This window comes from Castanea sativa, chromosome 9 (genome assembly GCF_040712315.1).
Source record: "Castanea sativa cultivar Marrone di Chiusa Pesio chromosome 9, ASM4071231v1".
Classification (NCBI taxonomy): Eukaryota; Viridiplantae; Streptophyta; class Magnoliopsida; order Fagales; family Fagaceae; genus Castanea; species Castanea sativa.
The window spans coordinates 43,080,562-43,099,378 of record NC_134021.1 but is presented as its reverse complement, the minus strand read 5'-3'; the positions used below and the strand labels follow the sequence as shown (position 1 = coordinate 43,099,378).

Sequence of the window (18,817 nt, the reverse complement as noted above, 5' to 3'; positions counted from 1 at the left end):
GGATGCTTTTCCCCTCGGACCGACACCAAAGAACCCGGGACTTCATGGTACAGGTTAGGGAATGGCACGGTCAAGACCAATGGTTAAAGGGGGTGAACCCCAGAATGCCCCAGAAGCACCGGTGTTGAAGAAATGTAAAAAATAAAGGCTGCTGCTTCCACATTAAAGACCCTGCACCTACCACCCTGGCCGCATTAATGAGGAGGTGACACTTGAACAGTGGAAGGGAAACTTCTAGTTACTGTTCAAAGGCATTAAGAACAGAAATATCTAGGCTAAGGCAGGAGTTGGGGCAACACGTGTATAAAGTATTAAAAAGAAGAGTATTTAAGGAAGGACCTAGAACAGAAATAGGACGGAACTTTTTGTAACCTAAAAAGACAAAAGACAAAGAGAGAGATATAATATAAGAACAGCTCTCGGCTTACGTCCGAGGAGGCCCAGTTACAATATTCCTTGTTGTTTTCAATTACTTGCAATCTTTAGTTTGTCATTTAATCCTCATATACTTCTAACCTGGGTTTCAAGCCCACACTCTACAAATTCTTATTGTTTAAGGCTCATTGGGCCTGAGCCCATAACTGTTCTTGGGTCCAGGTGCAATTGTGCACTTACAGATCCCATAAAGTGAAGCAAATTTAGGGTCGTCACATCATTTTAAAAAATTGATAAACGTTAAATGGAACAATCTATTTTACTTGGAAATGGAGAGAATATATAATATTTATTTGACACTAATCGCTAACCCGTGTGATGCATAGGAAAGCTAGTGTATAAAGATGTAAGCTATTATATTTCTCTTCCTCTTTGCTTGTACATTAGGATTCCAGCTTTATAGCTTCCTATCCTTGATATGAAATATTAATCTTGATATGAAACATTAATTTACATAATAAATTACAGAAATGAAACATAAGTTTAAAATAAAGTGAAGAATTAAATATTTAACATCCTCAATTATCCATAAAATGTATGAAACACAAATTTAAAGAACTATTTAATCAATATTTAAAATAAATTGAAAGACAACTTAAAAGTGTTTTTTATATTTTTTTCCTTTGTTGCTTCGTAGTAATCACTGAACGTGTCCTTTTGTTCTCCTTGAATTGTCACTTATGGTTTGAATTGCTTTGGCATTTGTACTATTGGTTGGTTATTTTCCACCAACCTGTTTGATCGGGTTTACTTTTGGGGAAGAAAGAGAGGTTTTTTTAATTAGTTTATTAATTTTAAAATCAAGTCTCCTGATCAACTTGAAGTTTGATATTTACAGCCCACTATTAGATAATTAATAGTTTATTAACTATTTTTTTATTAAGAAAATATTAAAAAAATATAAATAAAAAATACTGATGAGAAAAATTGTGGAGAGAGTAAAGCTTCAGCTTTATTAAGAAAATATAAATAAAAAATATTGATGTGAAAAATTATAAAGAGAGCAAAGTTTTGATTTTATATATATATATAAATTAGCTTATAAGTTCAGTTTTTCTCTTTATAAAAACTTAATATACTATTTTAATTAACTTATATTTTGTTTGAAAGGACTTTTAAGTAAAAGTATACCCAAAAAAACAGACACAAACTCCCAAGCTAGTTGACGCGTTTTTTTGTTCTGAAGCACTTGTAACGGCGTAGGATGTACTTTAAACACGCACTATCGTTAAGACTCCAGATATAGATAGACACAAATTCCCAAGCTCCCGCTTCTACTAGCAAATGCAGACTGTGTTTGCATCAAATTCTGCAGATAAAGCATTCTCTTTTCTCTTTTATAGTTTTTGAGAGAGAGAGAGAGAGAGAGAGAATTGTTGAACACAACATACCGATACAAAAATGGAGTTGTTACTGAAGGAATTCGAGGTGGAGCACAAGAACTCGTCGGAGGAGGCTTTGCGAAGATGGAGATACGCCGTCTCCGTCGTTAAAAATCCCGGCCTCCGTTTCCGCTTTGTCGCCGATCTCGTCAAACGCTCTGAGGCCGAGAAAAAAAGCCGCAAAGTCCAGGTTCTCATTTTGTTCTTTCTTAGTTTCTTAGCTTTGCTTTGCTTATATTTTAGTTTAGTGCTCTGTTTGTTGTTCATAAAAACACAAGGCAAAAAAAAAAAGAAAGAAAAAAGTATCGTTAAATTACTTTTCTGTAAGATACGATGAACTGTGCTTGTTCCGTTGTTAGGGGATTCATTTTTTACCCACAAAAGAAGAGATCATCTTTAGAGTATGTTATACCGCTTATTTGCTGAAAACTGAAAATGATGTAGCTGTGTAAACAGTGTTGTGAGACCCAAACTTGTATTTGGATGAGTTTTGTGAGTTCGTAAACAGTGCTGTGTGACCTGCATTATTTCAGCACAACGCACAAATGTTGGTGATAAATGCTATCCAAACTCTCTCTAAAGTTCTTGGGATAAATTTACAAACAAATGTATGAGAATTTATGATAGCTTTGGATGTATGAGGACGATGTGTAGTTATTTGAAATAGTTACGAATTCCGGCCGTTACATTCCAGGCCAGAATTTTGCATTCAAATTAGTTAACTAGTACAAATCACCCTTTTATTCAATTTCGTTCTAAATTCCAGCCCATTTTGCTCCATTTCACTAAAACCTGTCTAGTATGGTGATTTCAGCCGGTATGTAAACGAATCATTATTTTTTTCCTAAGCCCAATATTTTTTTATTACTTCACTTATATATGATATTTTATTATTATTTTCCTTTAACAATGTGTTTTTCTTGTTTACTTTACTCACATATGACATGGTTTTTTTCTTCATTAATATATTTTGTATTCTTTACTTATATACGATATGTTATATATTTATAGTATGTAATGATATAGGCCGAAGTAGTTCACTGAAATAGGCTAGTACCAAAATGTTCTATTCCAATGGACAAACCAAAACGGGTCTGAAAGGTATTCAAAAGTTTATAATTTGAACTGCATTACATATCACCATGAAGGTCACTGAAGTCTGATGACATTTGGTTGTGAAGTTTTCTAAGACTAAGTGACTCTTTCTGTCATGACTTTTTAAATTCAATCAACCCCATTTTTTGTTTTCCCCAGGAAACGATACAAGCTGCTCTTTCCTGTCAAAAAGAAGCATTGCAGTTCATTGCTGGTATGAAGTTCTAGTTTCTACTTTTGACAAAAGCCTCTTTTTCATTGTTAGAGCTATTTCATTCATGCTTTGATCGATCATTTTATGTTGTTCTGCAGCTGGTGGTCAACCTGATGATACAGAAGCAAGTTTTGACATTCACCCAGATGAACTTGCATCAATTGTTGATGACCAAGATATTGAGAGCTTGAAAATCCATGGTGGAGTTGAGGGGATTGCGAGGAAAATCCGTGTCTCATTGAATGGAGGTGTCAACACTAAGAATTTGCTTACTAGGCAAAAGAATTATGGATTCAACTGTTTTGCAGAGAAACCTTCCAAAAAATTTTTGATGCTCATGTGGAAATCATTACAGGACTTTCCACTTATCATCCCTGTGCTCAGTGCCATGGTTTCTATAGGTTTAGGAATTCCCACTGAAGGGTGGCCTAAAGGCATATATGATGGTTTGGGTGGCATTGTTGGTATGTTCCTAGTAATCATGGTTACAGCCATCTGTGAGTACAAGCAGTCCTTGCAGTTCATGGATTTAGATGGGGAGAAGAAAAAGATTTTTATCCAGGTAACTAGGGATGGGAAGAGAAAAAATGTTTCTATATTTGATTTGGTTGTTGGAGATATTGTTCACTTGTCAATTGGTGATCAAGTTCCAGCAGATGGGATTTATATATCAGGATGCAGTTTGTTGATTGATAAATCAAGCTTGTCAGGGGAGAACGAGCCAGCAAATGTAAATGAGGAGAACCCCTTTCTTTTTTCAGGAAGTAAAGTGCAAGATGGTTTAGGAAAGATGTTGGTGACAACAGTTGGTATGAGAACCAAACGGGGAAAATTGATGGAAACTCTAAATGAGGGAGGAGAAGACAAGACCCCACTGCAGGTAAAGCTAAACAGTGTTGCTTCAATTATCGGTAAAATTGGCTGGACTTTTTCTGTGCTGACATTTTTGGTACTTATAGTAAGACATCTGGTTGTAAAAGCTCTTAACTATGAGTTCACAAAGTGGTCGTCAAGTGATGCACTGACAATTGTGATTTACTTTGCTACTGCAGTAAGCATTTTGGACGTTGCAATCCCTGAAGCATTTCCGTTAGCAGTAACTTTGAGCCTTGATTTTGCAATGAGGAAATTAAAGGAAGAAAGGGCACTTGTGAGGCATCTCTCTGCATGTGAGACAATGGGCTCTGCTAGTTGCATATGCACGGATAAGACAGGGACATTGACCACAAACGATATGGAAGTGGACAAAGTATGGATATCTGAAAAATCTATAGATATAAAAGGTAATGCAAGTGATTTGAAATCAGAAATATCTGGAAGAGTTTTAGGCATCCTATTGCAGGCTATATTTCAAAATACTGGGTCTGAAGTGGTTAAGGATGATAGTGGAAAGTATACCATTTTGGGAACGCCAACAGAATCTGCTTTGTTAGAATTTGGCTTGCTTTTGGGTGGTGATTTTGATGCTCAGCATAGAGAATTCAAGATTCTTAAGGTTGTGCCTTTTAATTCAGTTAGAAGGAAGATGTCTGTGCTTGCAGCTCTTCCTGATGGAAGGGTACGTGCATTTTGCAAAGGTGCATCTGAAATTATATTAAGAATGTGTGACAAAATTGTTGATCGCAATGGAGAGCCTGTTTTTCTTCCTGAAGAACAGGTAAAGAGGATCACCGATGTTATAAAAGGCTTTGCATCTGGAGCTCTGAGAACTCTTTGCTTGGCTTTTAAAGATGTTGCTGAAACTTCCATCGAGAACAGCATCCCTGATAGTGGCTATACATTGATAGCAGTTGTTGGAATCAAGGATCCTGTGCGCCCTGGTGTCAAGGATGCAGTTTTAACTTGTTTAGCTTCTGGAATAACTGTTTGTATGGTCACTGGGGACAATATATATACTGCTGAGGCCATTGCTAGAGAATGTGGTATCCTCACAAAGGATGGAATGGCCATAGAAGGACCAGAATTCCGTAGCATGTCCCCAGAGAAGATGAAGGACATCATCCCAAGAATTAAGGTTCTTAAATTTTTGCTTTGGAATGTTTTGACCTTCAACTATCTATGTTGGAAGATGCTGCATTCATTTTTGTAATTGTGCATAATGGATTCAGGTAATGGCTTGGTCTTTGCCGTCAGACAAGCATACCTTGGTGACCCATTTGAGGAAGACGTTTGGTGAGGTTGTTGCAGTAGTTACTGGTGATGGGATCAATGATGCTCCTGCTTTTCATGAGTCAGACATTGGACTTGCTATGGACATAGCAGGAACACAGGTTTGTGATTCTGCTTTCAAAGTTTCAATTTTATGTACTTATATTTCTTTTTCCTTCCCTTGTGTGATATTGATGATTTGGGCTGGCTTAGCCAGGTAGGCTTCTTGTCTCAGTTTTTTGTTCCCCTATCACACTTTCTCATATGAAATGAAGCAACATGAAGCATGCGTGTGTCTATTCCACATTGTCATTCATGGATCATTTTCTTCTACCATTTCATAGAAGAAAATATGAACTAGTTTTGTGGTAATCAGTGTTTGATCCTATTTGGAATTTTATGTATAGGTCTCTAAATTTTCTTTTCAACTATGTGGTCTCAAACGTTTATTGCTTACTGTCTTACTTATCTCACTGCAATACACTTTTTAATAAACACGCTTAAAATCATTTCACTAAACAGTCCCTATGAGTGAGAATCTTGATCAGCCAAATTATTAATCAGCATCTAATTTCTGACCGAATATCCAATTCAACAAGAATTATCTGTATGTTGCTCCAGTATGAAACCTATTCCTTGGGTTAGCTCACCTTTATTATGTTCTGCTTTATGTTTCACATTCACCTTTTAAGTTGCAGCTTTTGAGAAATCAACTTATTATCTATGTTGGACAAATTAGAAATAGATATATAGGCTAATGGTTCTTGGATCAAATGCAATCCATCCCCTCCCCCCTCGTTCTAAGTAGCTTCAAAGGTTAAGCCACGGATTCAATCCTGTTGAGATATAGAGTTGTATTTAGGTTAATTGCCGAAAGCCACCCTAAGGTATTGGGTATTTGCACATTGCATCTCAAATTTTAAAACTTGCAATCAAAACCCCAATTTTAAGACATACACATCCATAGTCCCCTTCCCTTCATTCTTTTTTCTATTGGGTTTCACAAGCTTGGAATCATATAGTGTTTTTATTCTCTAATCCTCACTCATGTTAGGACACATGAAGACCAACCCAAATCTGTAAGATGTGAACAAAAAAGATAGAAACAGAAGAAGAGTTCAAGGCACGCACTCAAGAATTCCAGATTTATATGGTTCACCAAAAATAAGGTTACATTCACAGGGTTACTACATTTTTTATATAAGGACTACAAAAGAAGTTACAGTAGTCATAGGTACATATAGCAATATAGCATTGTATTCCACTATAACTAGAGCTACGTACATGTGTGACATTACTATAGTGGCCTATGCTTAGGCAAATACCAGAAATACCTCAAATTCCTGGCATAAGAAACATAGTAGATATGGCTCTACATAATTGATATCAATAGTCTGTGTCTGTGTTATCTTTTAGATACAAGATAATATCAAATCTCTATTCTGTCATAGTAAAGTTCTTATCATCTTGACTTGTTTTTCTTTTTCCCCAATACATCACATAATCTTTGTCATTCAATATCATTTTGATTTTGCATGGGCTTATATACTTTTGGACTTGTATCATTGCTTTTTGTTGTGCCACCTACTTCGGTTTCATTTTTATTTTTTTGGGGTCAATTTATTCTTTAATGATCCCTTTTCATGGATATGTTGTTCAGGTTGCAAAAGACAGTGCTGGTGTCATTATATTGGATGAAAACTTTATGACTATTGTGAATGTGGTCAGATGGGGACGTGCAGTATATATAAACAATCAAAAATTTTTGCAATTCCAGCTAACTGTCATTGTTGTTGCTCTGGTGCTCCATTTTGCTTCTGCATGCATCTCTGGTATGCTGGATTGTGAAGTCATGGTTTTATATTTTATTTTGGGCAATAACAGAATAATGAGAGTTTTCCACATAACTTTCAGGATCTACCCCCCTAACGGCTGTGCAGTTGCTTTGGGTCAACTTTATGGACGCTGTTGGTGCACTTGCACTGGCTACAGAACCTCCAAATGATGAGCTTATGAAAAGGCCCCCAGTTCGTAGGGGTGTGAGCTTCATCACGAAGGCCATGTGGAGGAATATTGTTGGTCATAGTGTATATCAACTAGCTGTCCTTGCAATTCTCAATGTTGATGGGAAGCGGCTACTAAACCTTACTGGTTCAGATGCAAGTGATGTTCTCAACACACTGGTATTCAACTCGTTTGTATTTTGCCAGGTATGTGGTACCAGTCCAGTTCTTGAAGAATGTTCTGATTTCTTACTGTCATTATTGACCTTCTCTATTAATGTTGAGTAAATTCCTTTTTTGGGTTTAATTATCATTTTTGTGTCTAACATTTACTCTACTTTACGTTTCAAATGTGTCATATTAGTCCCTAATGTTATGGTATTGTGTCAATATGGTATAGTCAATATATGGTAGATGAAAAAAACTGACAAGATTAACAGTTATTTGAAGTATTATTTTTATTTCACCTAGGTTTCTACATGGCCTTAATAATTAATATTTTTTTTTTAAATCAACTAAAATAACAAACCCAATGCCATTGGGATTGAAATCCCTAAAGTCTATTGGCAGAGCTTTAGTGCAAATCTCATCCATGAGATCCTCTGCATGATACTCAGCATCTTGAATCTCATTGAGCCACCAAAAAAAAAAAACCTATTGACATTTCCTATTAGGAGAAAAGAGAAAAGAATAACTCAAATAATAATATATCTGATTAACTATCTTAGTATGCAACTAAGGATCTGGAGCAGAGAAAAAAACAGCAAGTTTTGAGTGAATCAACATATAACAATGGAGGTGCAAGTTCTGAGAATGGATAGACTCAGAATCAAAGCAAGCTCAATTCTTTTTTCTTTTTGCCTAATACCATGCGTTCCGGGGTGCCTCAAATTCCTTGTTTCCTTAGAAGGGTGTTTGGAAACCAAAGATTCCTAAGCGCGTAGCATTCTTTCTGTGGACTGCTGCTCATGGTCGGATCCTTACTTTGGATAATCTAATGTTAAAGGGCCGCCCTTTGGCTAATAGGTGTTGTATGTGTTGTTGTGATTGGGAGTTGCTTAATCACCTTCTTCTTCATTGTCCTGTTACCCACTCCCTTTGGTCTTCTATGCTTCAGGCCTTTGGTATTCTTTGGGTGATGCCAGATTGGGTGGCGGGTTTGTTATCTTGCTGGCACTAGTGGATTGGGAAACACAAATCGGACATTTGGAACTTGGTTCCGGGTGCTTAATGTGGATTGTGTGGTTGGAACGAAATCGTCAATCCTTTGAGGACAAAGAGAAGACGTTGGATGAGTTAAAACTTTTATGCCATCGTAGTCTTTTTGAGTGGTCTCGGTGTTGGGGTTTCACTGATCGCTCTTCTCTCTCTGAGTTTTTGTTCTCCCTTAGCTTAGTTTCCTGATTTCTCTATGTTTGTTGTGCTGTTTGTTCCTTTTTCTGCCTATTGTTCATCATCATGAACTTCTTGTATTACTCTTTTTTTCTATCTTTACTAAAAATTTCCTGATTATCTATCAAAAAAAAAAGAAATGTGATTAATTTTTATTTCTGGGTGCATGGCTTGACAAGCTTCAAGATGCTGTGTATCAGACAGAGGATAAAAAGAACATTTCTATACCACCATTAGTCACGTCAGTTTTTTCTATACTCCTTAATGATAGAGACTATTTTGACACAATTCCAAAAGTTTAGGGACTAAACTAATGTATTTGAAACATTATGAGCCATTTTGACACATAAGATAAACGTGAGGGACCAAAATGGTAATTAAACTTTTTCTTTTTTTACTGGTTGGGATGTATCTACAAACATACAGATTTCAGTATCTTCTGTTGTATTCCAACTAATTAAAATGATGAATCGAAGATCTTAGGCCTGTATCTTTATAACAAAGTTTGCCTTTTCAAATGTGTCATTGTGTAGTGTGACTGTGATTGTCTCTTCTGTTAGATCTTAGAGCAGTTTGTGAAATTTTCAAACTAGTAATGTGTGGGATAACTATCCATATGCAACCAAACTTGACATGGATTATGGATTGAATCTGACTACAAAGAACCTATTAATTAACTCATATTTCAGGTTCAAGTTTAGCTGAACCAATTAATTGGGATTAAGATTTTATCAACTTGAGTTGAAAATATGTGGTTATCAAAACCAAACCAAACTGGAGGTCAAACTAGCTAGTAAAACCATCAATGGAACCTTTCTTGCTAAAGTTCCTATATGTGACTGGACTGATAAGCTAATCGATAATGAACTTACTGGAAGTCATACATCATAACATATGGTATTGGTAAACATACTCGTTGATTTTTATCATCTTGTGAAATGGTATTATTTTCCAAAGCTTCTGATATAATTTTTTTCCTGATTTACTTTTATTATTTATAAAAAGTGACTCTCTTTTTTTTTGTGGACTAATTATTAAAAAAAAATTGAAATAAAATGAAACTCTGATTTCAATATTAGTGAATCTTAGTGCAATATGTTAGTGTAACTCTGATTTCAATATTGTCTGTGCTCCTCAACTGCTTGTAGTGAACTAAAATGCCCAATATGTATTTATCATATAGTACAACTATGGAAAAGTAACCAAAATGCAATTTATTTATCACTTATGGGATTTTTTTTCAGGTGTTTAATAATATAAACTGCCGGGAAATAGAGAAGATAAACATATTCCGTGGCATGTTTGATAGCTGGATATTCCTAGGTGTCATGGTTGGCACAGTGGCTTTCCAAGTAATCATGGTCGAGTTTCTGGGCGATTTTGCAAGCACAGTGCCACTGAGCTGGCAATTATGGTTACTCAGCCTGTTACTTGGATCAGTTAGCTTGCTGGTTGCTGTCATCCTAAAATGCATCCCAGTTGAGAGATGCAACTAAACACCATGATGTTTATGGGGATAACCTGGCTTGAGAAGGGGGAAAGAGAAGGCTTTTAATTTTCTTTTTCCCTTTTTCTGTAGGTCATGTATTTTTTGAGTAATTATAGAATAATCTTAGAGTATTATAAATTCATACTCTCTCCTCTCATATAATAGTGGGTCTCACTAATTAAATTCATAGTGAGACTCAAAATTCATGTGGAGAGAGAGGGAAAAAAGTACATTTATATGATATTTCCTGATTATTCAATAATTTTTCGTAATTTTTAATTTTGTTATAGAGAAAAGTTCTTACAAAAGATTTCAGATTCGATGTAGTGATTCTCTTTTTAGTAAGAGGAAGGTGTATATAATATTTTTTTTATAAACTCAATGAGCAGTTTCACTTCTTTCATTTCTTAGACATATGAAGAAGTATTAATTATTAGTAGCCGCATAAAAAACAGGTGACTATAACGTTTAGAAAGTAAAAAAAGAAGGATTGTAAAGTACTCAACATTATTGTTAGTAGGCACAACACATATGGCTAACCATCATTCATATTAGACATATGAAGAAGTAAAGTATTAACTATTAGTAGCCGCATCACAAACAGGTGACTATTAATGTTTAGAAAGTAAAAAAGAAGGATTGTAAAGTACCCAACATTATTGTTAGTGGGCACAACACATGTGCTAACCATCATTCATATTTCGACAAACGTCTGCGAGATCCTTTGAATCCAAGATATCGGTAGTTTTAAACCAATCCCAAGTGGAAACTTTCCCCCAAATGTTTCTTAGGTTTCATAATTCAGACCTTTTAGTGGAAGAGTCACTAGACAATGGTGTAAGGGCCATTAGGCAAAAGTATTCTCATATTGCAAAGTGGATCATGATATGTGTATCTGGACCCCTAATAAATGTGGGGTGTTTTCCATCAAATCAACTTTCACTTTTGATCCTCTGTTGCATATTTATCTTGAATGTATGCATTCTGTTTTATAGTTAGTGAATTTTACTGCAGTGTAAGATTCAATACATTGTGAAAGGTGTCCAATTAGTGTAAAACCCCAAAATATTTCATAATCTTTTTTCTTATGATAAGTTAGCATGTTAGGTACTAAAATGTGGGGCCCTAACAAATGTGTAGAGTTTTCCATTAAATTAAGCAACTTACACTTTTGAGGTTTTGTTATACACCAATAATTATCTTATGCATTGAATGTATGCATTTTCTTTTATAGTGTGTAAACTTTTTTATTATTGTGTAGAATCAATACACTGTAAAAGGAAAGATGCATTAGATACATTTTCATTGTCAAGATGATAGTTTTGTCTAATAAGTGTAAAAATGCAAAATATTTCCCAATCTTTTTCATATGATAAATTAGCATGTTAAGTGCTAATATGCGGACCCCTAACAAATGTGGAGAGTTTTCCATCAAAGCAACTTACACTTTTGAGACTTTGTCTTACACAATAATTATCTTATTTTTTGAATGTATTCATTCATTTATAGTGTGTGAACTTTAATGTTGTTAGAATCAATATATTGTGATAGGAAAAATGCATTAAATACCTTCTCATCGTCAAGAGGGAAGTTTTGTCCAATAAGTCTAAAAACGCCAAATTTCTGATCTTTTTCTTAACCAGTATATAAGTTGGCATGCAAAGTGCTAATAAAAGTGATTTCAACGATAAGAGTGACATTAGTTTGCCATATCAACAATTATATATATATATATAGTGTCTCTAGCATTAATTAAGTTTGTTTGTTGGGACAAACACCAAACTATTATAGTAAATGGGGGATGATGTTATAGGATGATGTGACTATTCACTGCACTAGGCTCCACAAGGTTGAACTTAATAATGAAAATGCCATCAAGCTTAATTTTTAAAAACTGAAAAAACCATTTCATCATTCTCAATTTTGAGAAACAGGTTTGGGAAACAAAGAATGAAAACAAAGCCAAAACAGTTTTCACTCGGTGAATCCCACAGATTTTGGGTTTTGAGTTATATAACTCAAAACACTTCAATCCAACTGTCTTTCAATGTCAGTGGCTCAGGTGTTAGGTCTCTAATTCGGTTGCCCATAACAATGCTGCATGGGCTTCATCGTAATTTTGTGGGATCCTTCCCATCTCCAATCTTCTTCTCTCTCTATCCTGTAACAGCTTCTGGCACATGAACCCCTCTTCTTTCCTTTCTTCAATGACATTATCAAATCCAAAAAAAGAAAGGTTCATGAATCATTCATAACATTGGGATGGTTTGGGGAGCGTTTCACGATACACAATTTAACTTCTTTAATGCAGGACCACAATGTGTTGTCCTGCTTCTTTGAATAGGCAAATGCAGAGACATCATCGAACAAGTGTGATATAGGAATAATTACTTATCATACTTCCTTGAGATTCTTGCAAGTATATAATATAAATGATAATCAGACAAAAATTTTCAGAGAGGCCCATTTTGGTGTTTGTTGAGGTCTTTATTTTTATTTTTTTTAGTCTATAAGATCTCATGGTTTGTTTAGTTGTTTTACCCAAAAAAGTCACCTCGAGTTCATTGTTTATTAACATATATATGTTTGTAGGGGGAAAAAAAAATGAAAAAACGAAAACCAAGAACAAAATATATAAATTTAATCGGTATTCACGAATCTAGTTTTTGAGCATGGTCTTATTGATTGCCTTAAATCACGCTTTTAAAGCAAATGATCCAGATTTTCTTCACAGAGTCAGTCAAGGTGGAATTTTTTAAATGAAGCATGTATGCTATTGTTTATACTTTATAGAATGCCATTCATGCTGGGTTTGAATAAGATTTATTTATTGGTAAAGCCTAAAATAATTATTTAATTTATAACAACAAATCGCAATTTCCAAACAATTTGTTATTTCCCAACCTCATTGCGGAGAAAATAACATCGGTTGAGAAAAATTTTATATAACTATGGATAAATTTCAGCAAGCACAGCGAAATCACAATTACACAAGAACACAAAAATTTACATAGAAACCATTTCTTCTTAAAGGAAAAAATTATGGGACAAATTTCAAATAATTTCACTATATTAAATAGAGATTACAACATGATACAATTTGAGGAAAAAAAAAAATCTTCTTTTTCTTTTTACTCAGTGCTCTCTTTTTCTTAAAGTGTATTTCTCACTATTTTCTCTTACTCTCTCCATTTTTCTCTTACTCACGCTATTTTTCTCTTACTCACGCAGTTCTTCAAAACTGCACTTTGTCCTCACTTTATCTAGGATTTCACTCTTCACCCTTCTCCAAATGGCCGAATGGCCTTACTTTATATTTCTTCATCATTTTCTTCTTTCTTCCTTCAACGTCTCTCACAAGTTTAACATTACATCTTCACTTTTGTGGCTTGACTCTTGCACATCCCTTCATAAATGTTACTGGACTTTTGTACATAATTATAAAGAAAAAGATGAACCTAATTCTTCTCTTTCGGTCAAGCTACTTCAGCAAACCCATTACACTTTGCTGACTTTTCACCACTTGTCTAACAAGCTCATTTAATGTGCTAAGCAAAAGAGTGGGCTGGACATGTAGGTGTCGGCACCCAACAACATCTACTGCAACCTTGTATTAGCACTAGCTAGTACTCTCTACATTTCTACTTGCCTCAATTGCTCAATTCTCATTGATCAATCAAGAGCTGACATGTACAAAGATTACGACAGTCTTTAGTCTTGCAACTAATTAATTTTATCTTTTTAGGTTGGGTTTGTATCTAGTCCATTAGTTGTATCCAACATATTAAGATATAGACATGTTAAGATATAGACACATTAAGATATGAACATATATTTATATCTCAATGTGTCCCATTCACTTATACCTAACACAAGTCATATTTCATGTTTTTTCTAGATCAAACATATGGCTAGGATTTAATGTTTTTTTTAAGTAGATTTTTTCTTAATGAAAACGTTAAAACTATTAACAGTGAATACCTAATTTGTAGGCTAGGCTACACATGTAGGTGAGTTTTACCTAATTTTTTATTATTATTATTTTTTTTTTATAAAAGAGTTGTACCTAATTTAGGTTGCTAAGAGCTCCATTGATAGCAATATGGTCATTTTCTTCCTTCCTTAGGTCTGTAGGCCATGCTCTCGTAACTAAGGAGTTCCCTAGGTATGAATATTGTAGGGAATTTTATGAATTCTTAAACATGTGAGAAACAAAAAAAAATAGAGAAAATATATGTCAAAAAAAAAAATCACACGCACAAAATAGTATTTACGTAGTTCGACAATTGCCTACGGCCACGAAGTTGCAGAGATTTCACTATTATCAAGAAAAAATAGAAAGTGTGGCTATAATCTTTTTCTCTCTCACGCACAACGACAACAACAAACCCTAATCACAAAAACAGCGTTTTCTACATCTTGCACACAGGATTCACAATGGGTTACAAAACGGGCCAAAAAATTTTCCCGAGGGCGTTACCCCCGAACTCCCAAGAGGCTTGTCCATGAGTGCTTTGGCTTGGGCCTGTCAACCAAAGCCTCCGCTCTATGGACTAAGCCTCAGAAAATCTCCCATTAAAAATCACGCAATATTATTCAGGTCGGGTCAGGTTGTCAACCGGGTTAAACATAACTAAGCTTCACAAAACCCAAGAAATATGATAGCATGCTAATTGGTATTAACTTTTTTCTTAGATGACATATTTAATAAAATAAATTGTTTTCCCACTCAAAATTTCACATAAATTTCGATTTAAGTCTATTTTTAAAGAGTGATTATTATGTATTCTTGGATTTTTTTTTAGAGAGATTCTTGGAGAAGACTCACATAATACTCCCTAGCAATAAAAGCAAACCATCTCTTACAAAATTTAAACTTTTCATATACTTTTTTAAGCTCATGTTGTATACTTATATTAAGTGTCAGTTTGGGACAAACTGAAAATTTCAGTTTATTTGCAATTTCAGCTTCTTTTTTTTGTACAATTTATGGGTTTCACTGCACTTTTTTGTACTATTCATGAGTCCTACTATACTATTCAGCTAATTTTTACCTTTATTTACAATAATTTCAGCAAAAAAGTTTTCAGTTTTAGCTAAATAAGTTATTCCCAAACGGACAATAAATGATTTTATTTTATTAGTGCGTAATTCCACATTATACTTATTTTATGAATATCTAATAATTTTTCATTTTGTGATTTTATGCTCCTAAATGATCCTTTAAAAAATGTTTTATTATTTGGGGTCTGTTTTTATGAATGTGCCTTTACCACCGCGCACTCTTGGTACGGTGATCATTCCACAAGTATAAGTGCTTGTGGGGTGTGGGAGTCAAGGGCCGGGGTTCAAGTCTCCAAGAGGGAGTTTCACACACACATACACTTAGATTATGCTAAAGTAGAAATTCTATCTTGTATAAAAAAAAAAAATGAATGTGCCTTTTTGTTTATATAATTACAATAAAGATTAATGATTTTCTTGTGAGCAAGTTAAGAAACATAAATATTTTCAGACTCATTGGGATCGCAACCAAACATAGTGAAAAAAGTTATAATTTCCGAATAATATTTTTACATCTAAACAAATGGAATGTAAGGTTTACATGTGAAATCTTTAAAAGTATATATTATTTAAAAATGAATGAAAGAAATTTTTTACAAATGAAACCCTTTTCTCTCCATGTCTATTCTCTCACCTTTTCTTTTCATTTGGATAAAGAAGACAAAACCTTTGTGCGTTTAAACTTTAAAGGCTAAGTCAAAAAGACTAAGAGCCTCCAAACCGAGTGGGACCCATAAATTAGCATTTGTTTGGATGAGTTTTGAGTAATTGTTTTCATGACTCAATGACCTAAAAAAATGGATGAGAGTAACCAAAAGTGAAAATAAGTTTTAACTGTTTTCAAAACTCAAAAACTAAAACCCAGTGGCATGTTCGTAAATAAGATGAAATTGAGGGCCCTAAAAGCCAGTGCATTGTCACATCCCACCGGTCACTCTCTCTTTTCGTTCTTTTTTTTTTTTTTCTTTTCTTTCCTCTCCACTTTTTTTTTTCTTTCTCTCTTCTTCTTTATCTATTATTCTTTTTGTTCTTCTTCAGAGCAAAAAGCTCATACTCACTGACCACTCACAAGCACAGCATTCTTTTTGTTTTCTTCCAATTCAGTGTTCTTTTTGTTCTTCTCCCACCGATCACTCACACACCGACCCAAGTCGAGATATCATCGGCGTCAATCTTTGATCACACGTTGAAAAGCTCCTCCATGCGCTCGTTCTCCCCATCGCTGCTATCGTACTTGTTCTTCGATCTGGCCGGAGCATCGAAATCGGCATCCATAGCAACGGCAGATCTCCATTAGAAACGATTCGATCTGGAAGCTCGTTCTTCGATCTAGAAACTCTGTTGTCGGCGTCAGGAATAGCTCCGTTGGAAGCTCATTTTTGATCTGGAAGCTTTTTTTTTTTTTTTTTTAATTTTGTGGTGTATCATAAATAAATATGAATGGAGTTTTGAATTTGGGGTGATGAACTGCTTTAGGTGGTGTTAAATTGTTGAGAGTTTTTGTTGTTTGTACTTCTTTGGTTAAACTGTGAATGAATTTTTTATGTTAAACTGTGACTGTGGTGGTGGCAAAATGAAATGTGTAGTGAAGAAAATGGTGGTAGATGATCATGAGGGTGAGGTGAGTAGGCTAACAGCAATCTCTAACCAGTGCTCAAGTATGAGTCCCACAAAGAATGCGTTTGGATAGGAGGGCTGCGTCCACGTCTGGCCAGTTTTTTTTTTTTTTTTTCCACGCGCATGTGTCACTGTTCATTGGCCATGAACAGTGATTTTAGGCCAATGAACAGTACTTTTTGGGATGAACAGTAATTTTTACACATTAAAAAATTATTTTTGTACAGTATTTTCAGTTTTCAGTTTTCAGCAATAAGTTCTATCCAAACGGACTCAAAAAGTAAAAAAAAAAAATTTGAGTGATGAAAAGTTGAAAATATGTGCCAAACGGGTGGGATTAGGAAATTGAGGTATTTTGAGTGATAAGTGATGAGTGACGAAAATTGAGTGAGAAGTGATGAGTGATGAAAAAAAAAAATCAAACAATCCTTAAGGTTCCGTTTGTTTTGCGCATCCACGTCCCACGTCCCATGTTTTTGGCCTTTTTTTTTTTTTTAAGTGCAGCGCCTTTTGCACTGTTCATGGGACATAATCAATGTAAACATGCATAGGAACAGTGATTTCATTAACGAACAGTAACCGAAATATATATATTTTTTTTTTCAGTTTTCAGTTTTCAGCAAAATAAGCGGTATCTAAATGCACACTAAAAGATAGAAAGAAAAAGTTGAAAAGAAATTAGTGAAATTGAAATATGTCGAAAACATGTAATGACTTATGAGAATTCATAACCAGAAGAAAATTGATTTTTGTATGCTTTACAGGGAAAAAATAAATAATAAAATTGCGTGAACGTAAATGTTTTTAATTGCGTGAACGAAAGTGTTTTTACCCTTTATTTTCTTGAGCTCATGAGCTCATACCTTTTTTTTCTTTGTTCTCTTGCATAAATTGTTTAACACTTTAACTTTTATAACAGGAAATATCAATGAGATTTGATGGAGACATGATAGGTAGAAGATGACTAAGTTGATAATCTTCAACAATTTTTTAATCAATTGTGTCAACCATAACAAATTATAAGTATTGTATTTACATAAAAACATGAACTCAATTTTTATTTATTTTTTTCATTTGTGGTTTAAAGAAAATTATGAAAATTTATTAGAATAAAAACCTTAGAATATGCATTTATAAGTGAGGTTTTCAATTTTTTATAAAAAAGGAGAGAATAAACCAAACAAGGCGTTTGACAATCCAAAAATAAGATAAATGGTATAATAAGTTGTAAATTTGTTTAATACTAAGCTTGTTTTTAAAAGCTATTTTCTCACAATGTGGAAATGATATGCATGTTTTCATAAAAAGCTAAAGCATAGTTATGTTGTATTTTTTTGGTAACTAAAAAAGGAAACTCATATGTGTGGTTATTGCCTTTGTCCATTCAAACCTTGTCTTGCATGACATGGAATCGTCTGAGCAATAATAGAGCTTGTCATTACTTGAACCCACAACTAACATTTCATGGGATCACTGTCTGGGCAATAGTAAGGTTTGCCACTACTCAAATCTATAACTCCTGGACTTGCAAGTATAATGAGCCATAAGGACTTTTTACTATTAAGTCACACCATTGGGTGATAGTTATGTTGTTTAGATTTTAGACAAGTTACAAATAAATTAAAACTTATTCAAAAATCAATTGATATTTATTTTAATTGAAATTGAGAATAAAGTTTAGCAAATTTTATAATTTGTAGTGAGATGTATTTTCAATAAATATAATAACATAAAATTTTCCATAATTGCTTTTTTTTTCTCTTAACTTATTGACATTTTTTTTATTATAATTGATACATAATAAAAGTGATATCATCAATACTATACTATATCATAAAAATTGTGCTTATAAGTTGTAGTTGCGCCAAATAGTTGTACCAAATTGCAGTGACCAAAATGATGACTTAATTATTCTTATCAATAATTTTAATGAGAACTTATTTGTTCTTATCTATCAACTTATTAATTCTTATCAACT

At 34.1% G+C, this 18,817-nt stretch overlaps 1 protein-coding gene across 1 annotated transcript; it reads left to right on the top strand.

Annotated features, from left to right (window-relative positions):
- The first annotated feature begins 1,615 nt into the window (after positions 1 to 1,615).
- On the top strand, positions 1,616 to 10,525 carry LOC142610603 (calcium-transporting ATPase 4, plasma membrane-type-like). The gene is made up of 7 exons (XM_075782454.1): positions 1,616 to 2,007; positions 3,072 to 3,126; positions 3,225 to 5,140; positions 5,235 to 5,396; positions 6,935 to 7,106; positions 7,189 to 7,484; positions 9,914 to 10,525. Exons 1-7 carry the CDS (start codon positions 1,837 to 1,839, stop codon positions 10,163 to 10,165), a joined length of 3,024 nt encoding a protein of 1,007 aa, XP_075638569.1. The 5' UTR covers positions 1,616 to 1,836; the 3' UTR covers positions 10,166 to 10,525.
- Positions 10,526 to 18,817: the final 8,292 nt, after the last annotated feature.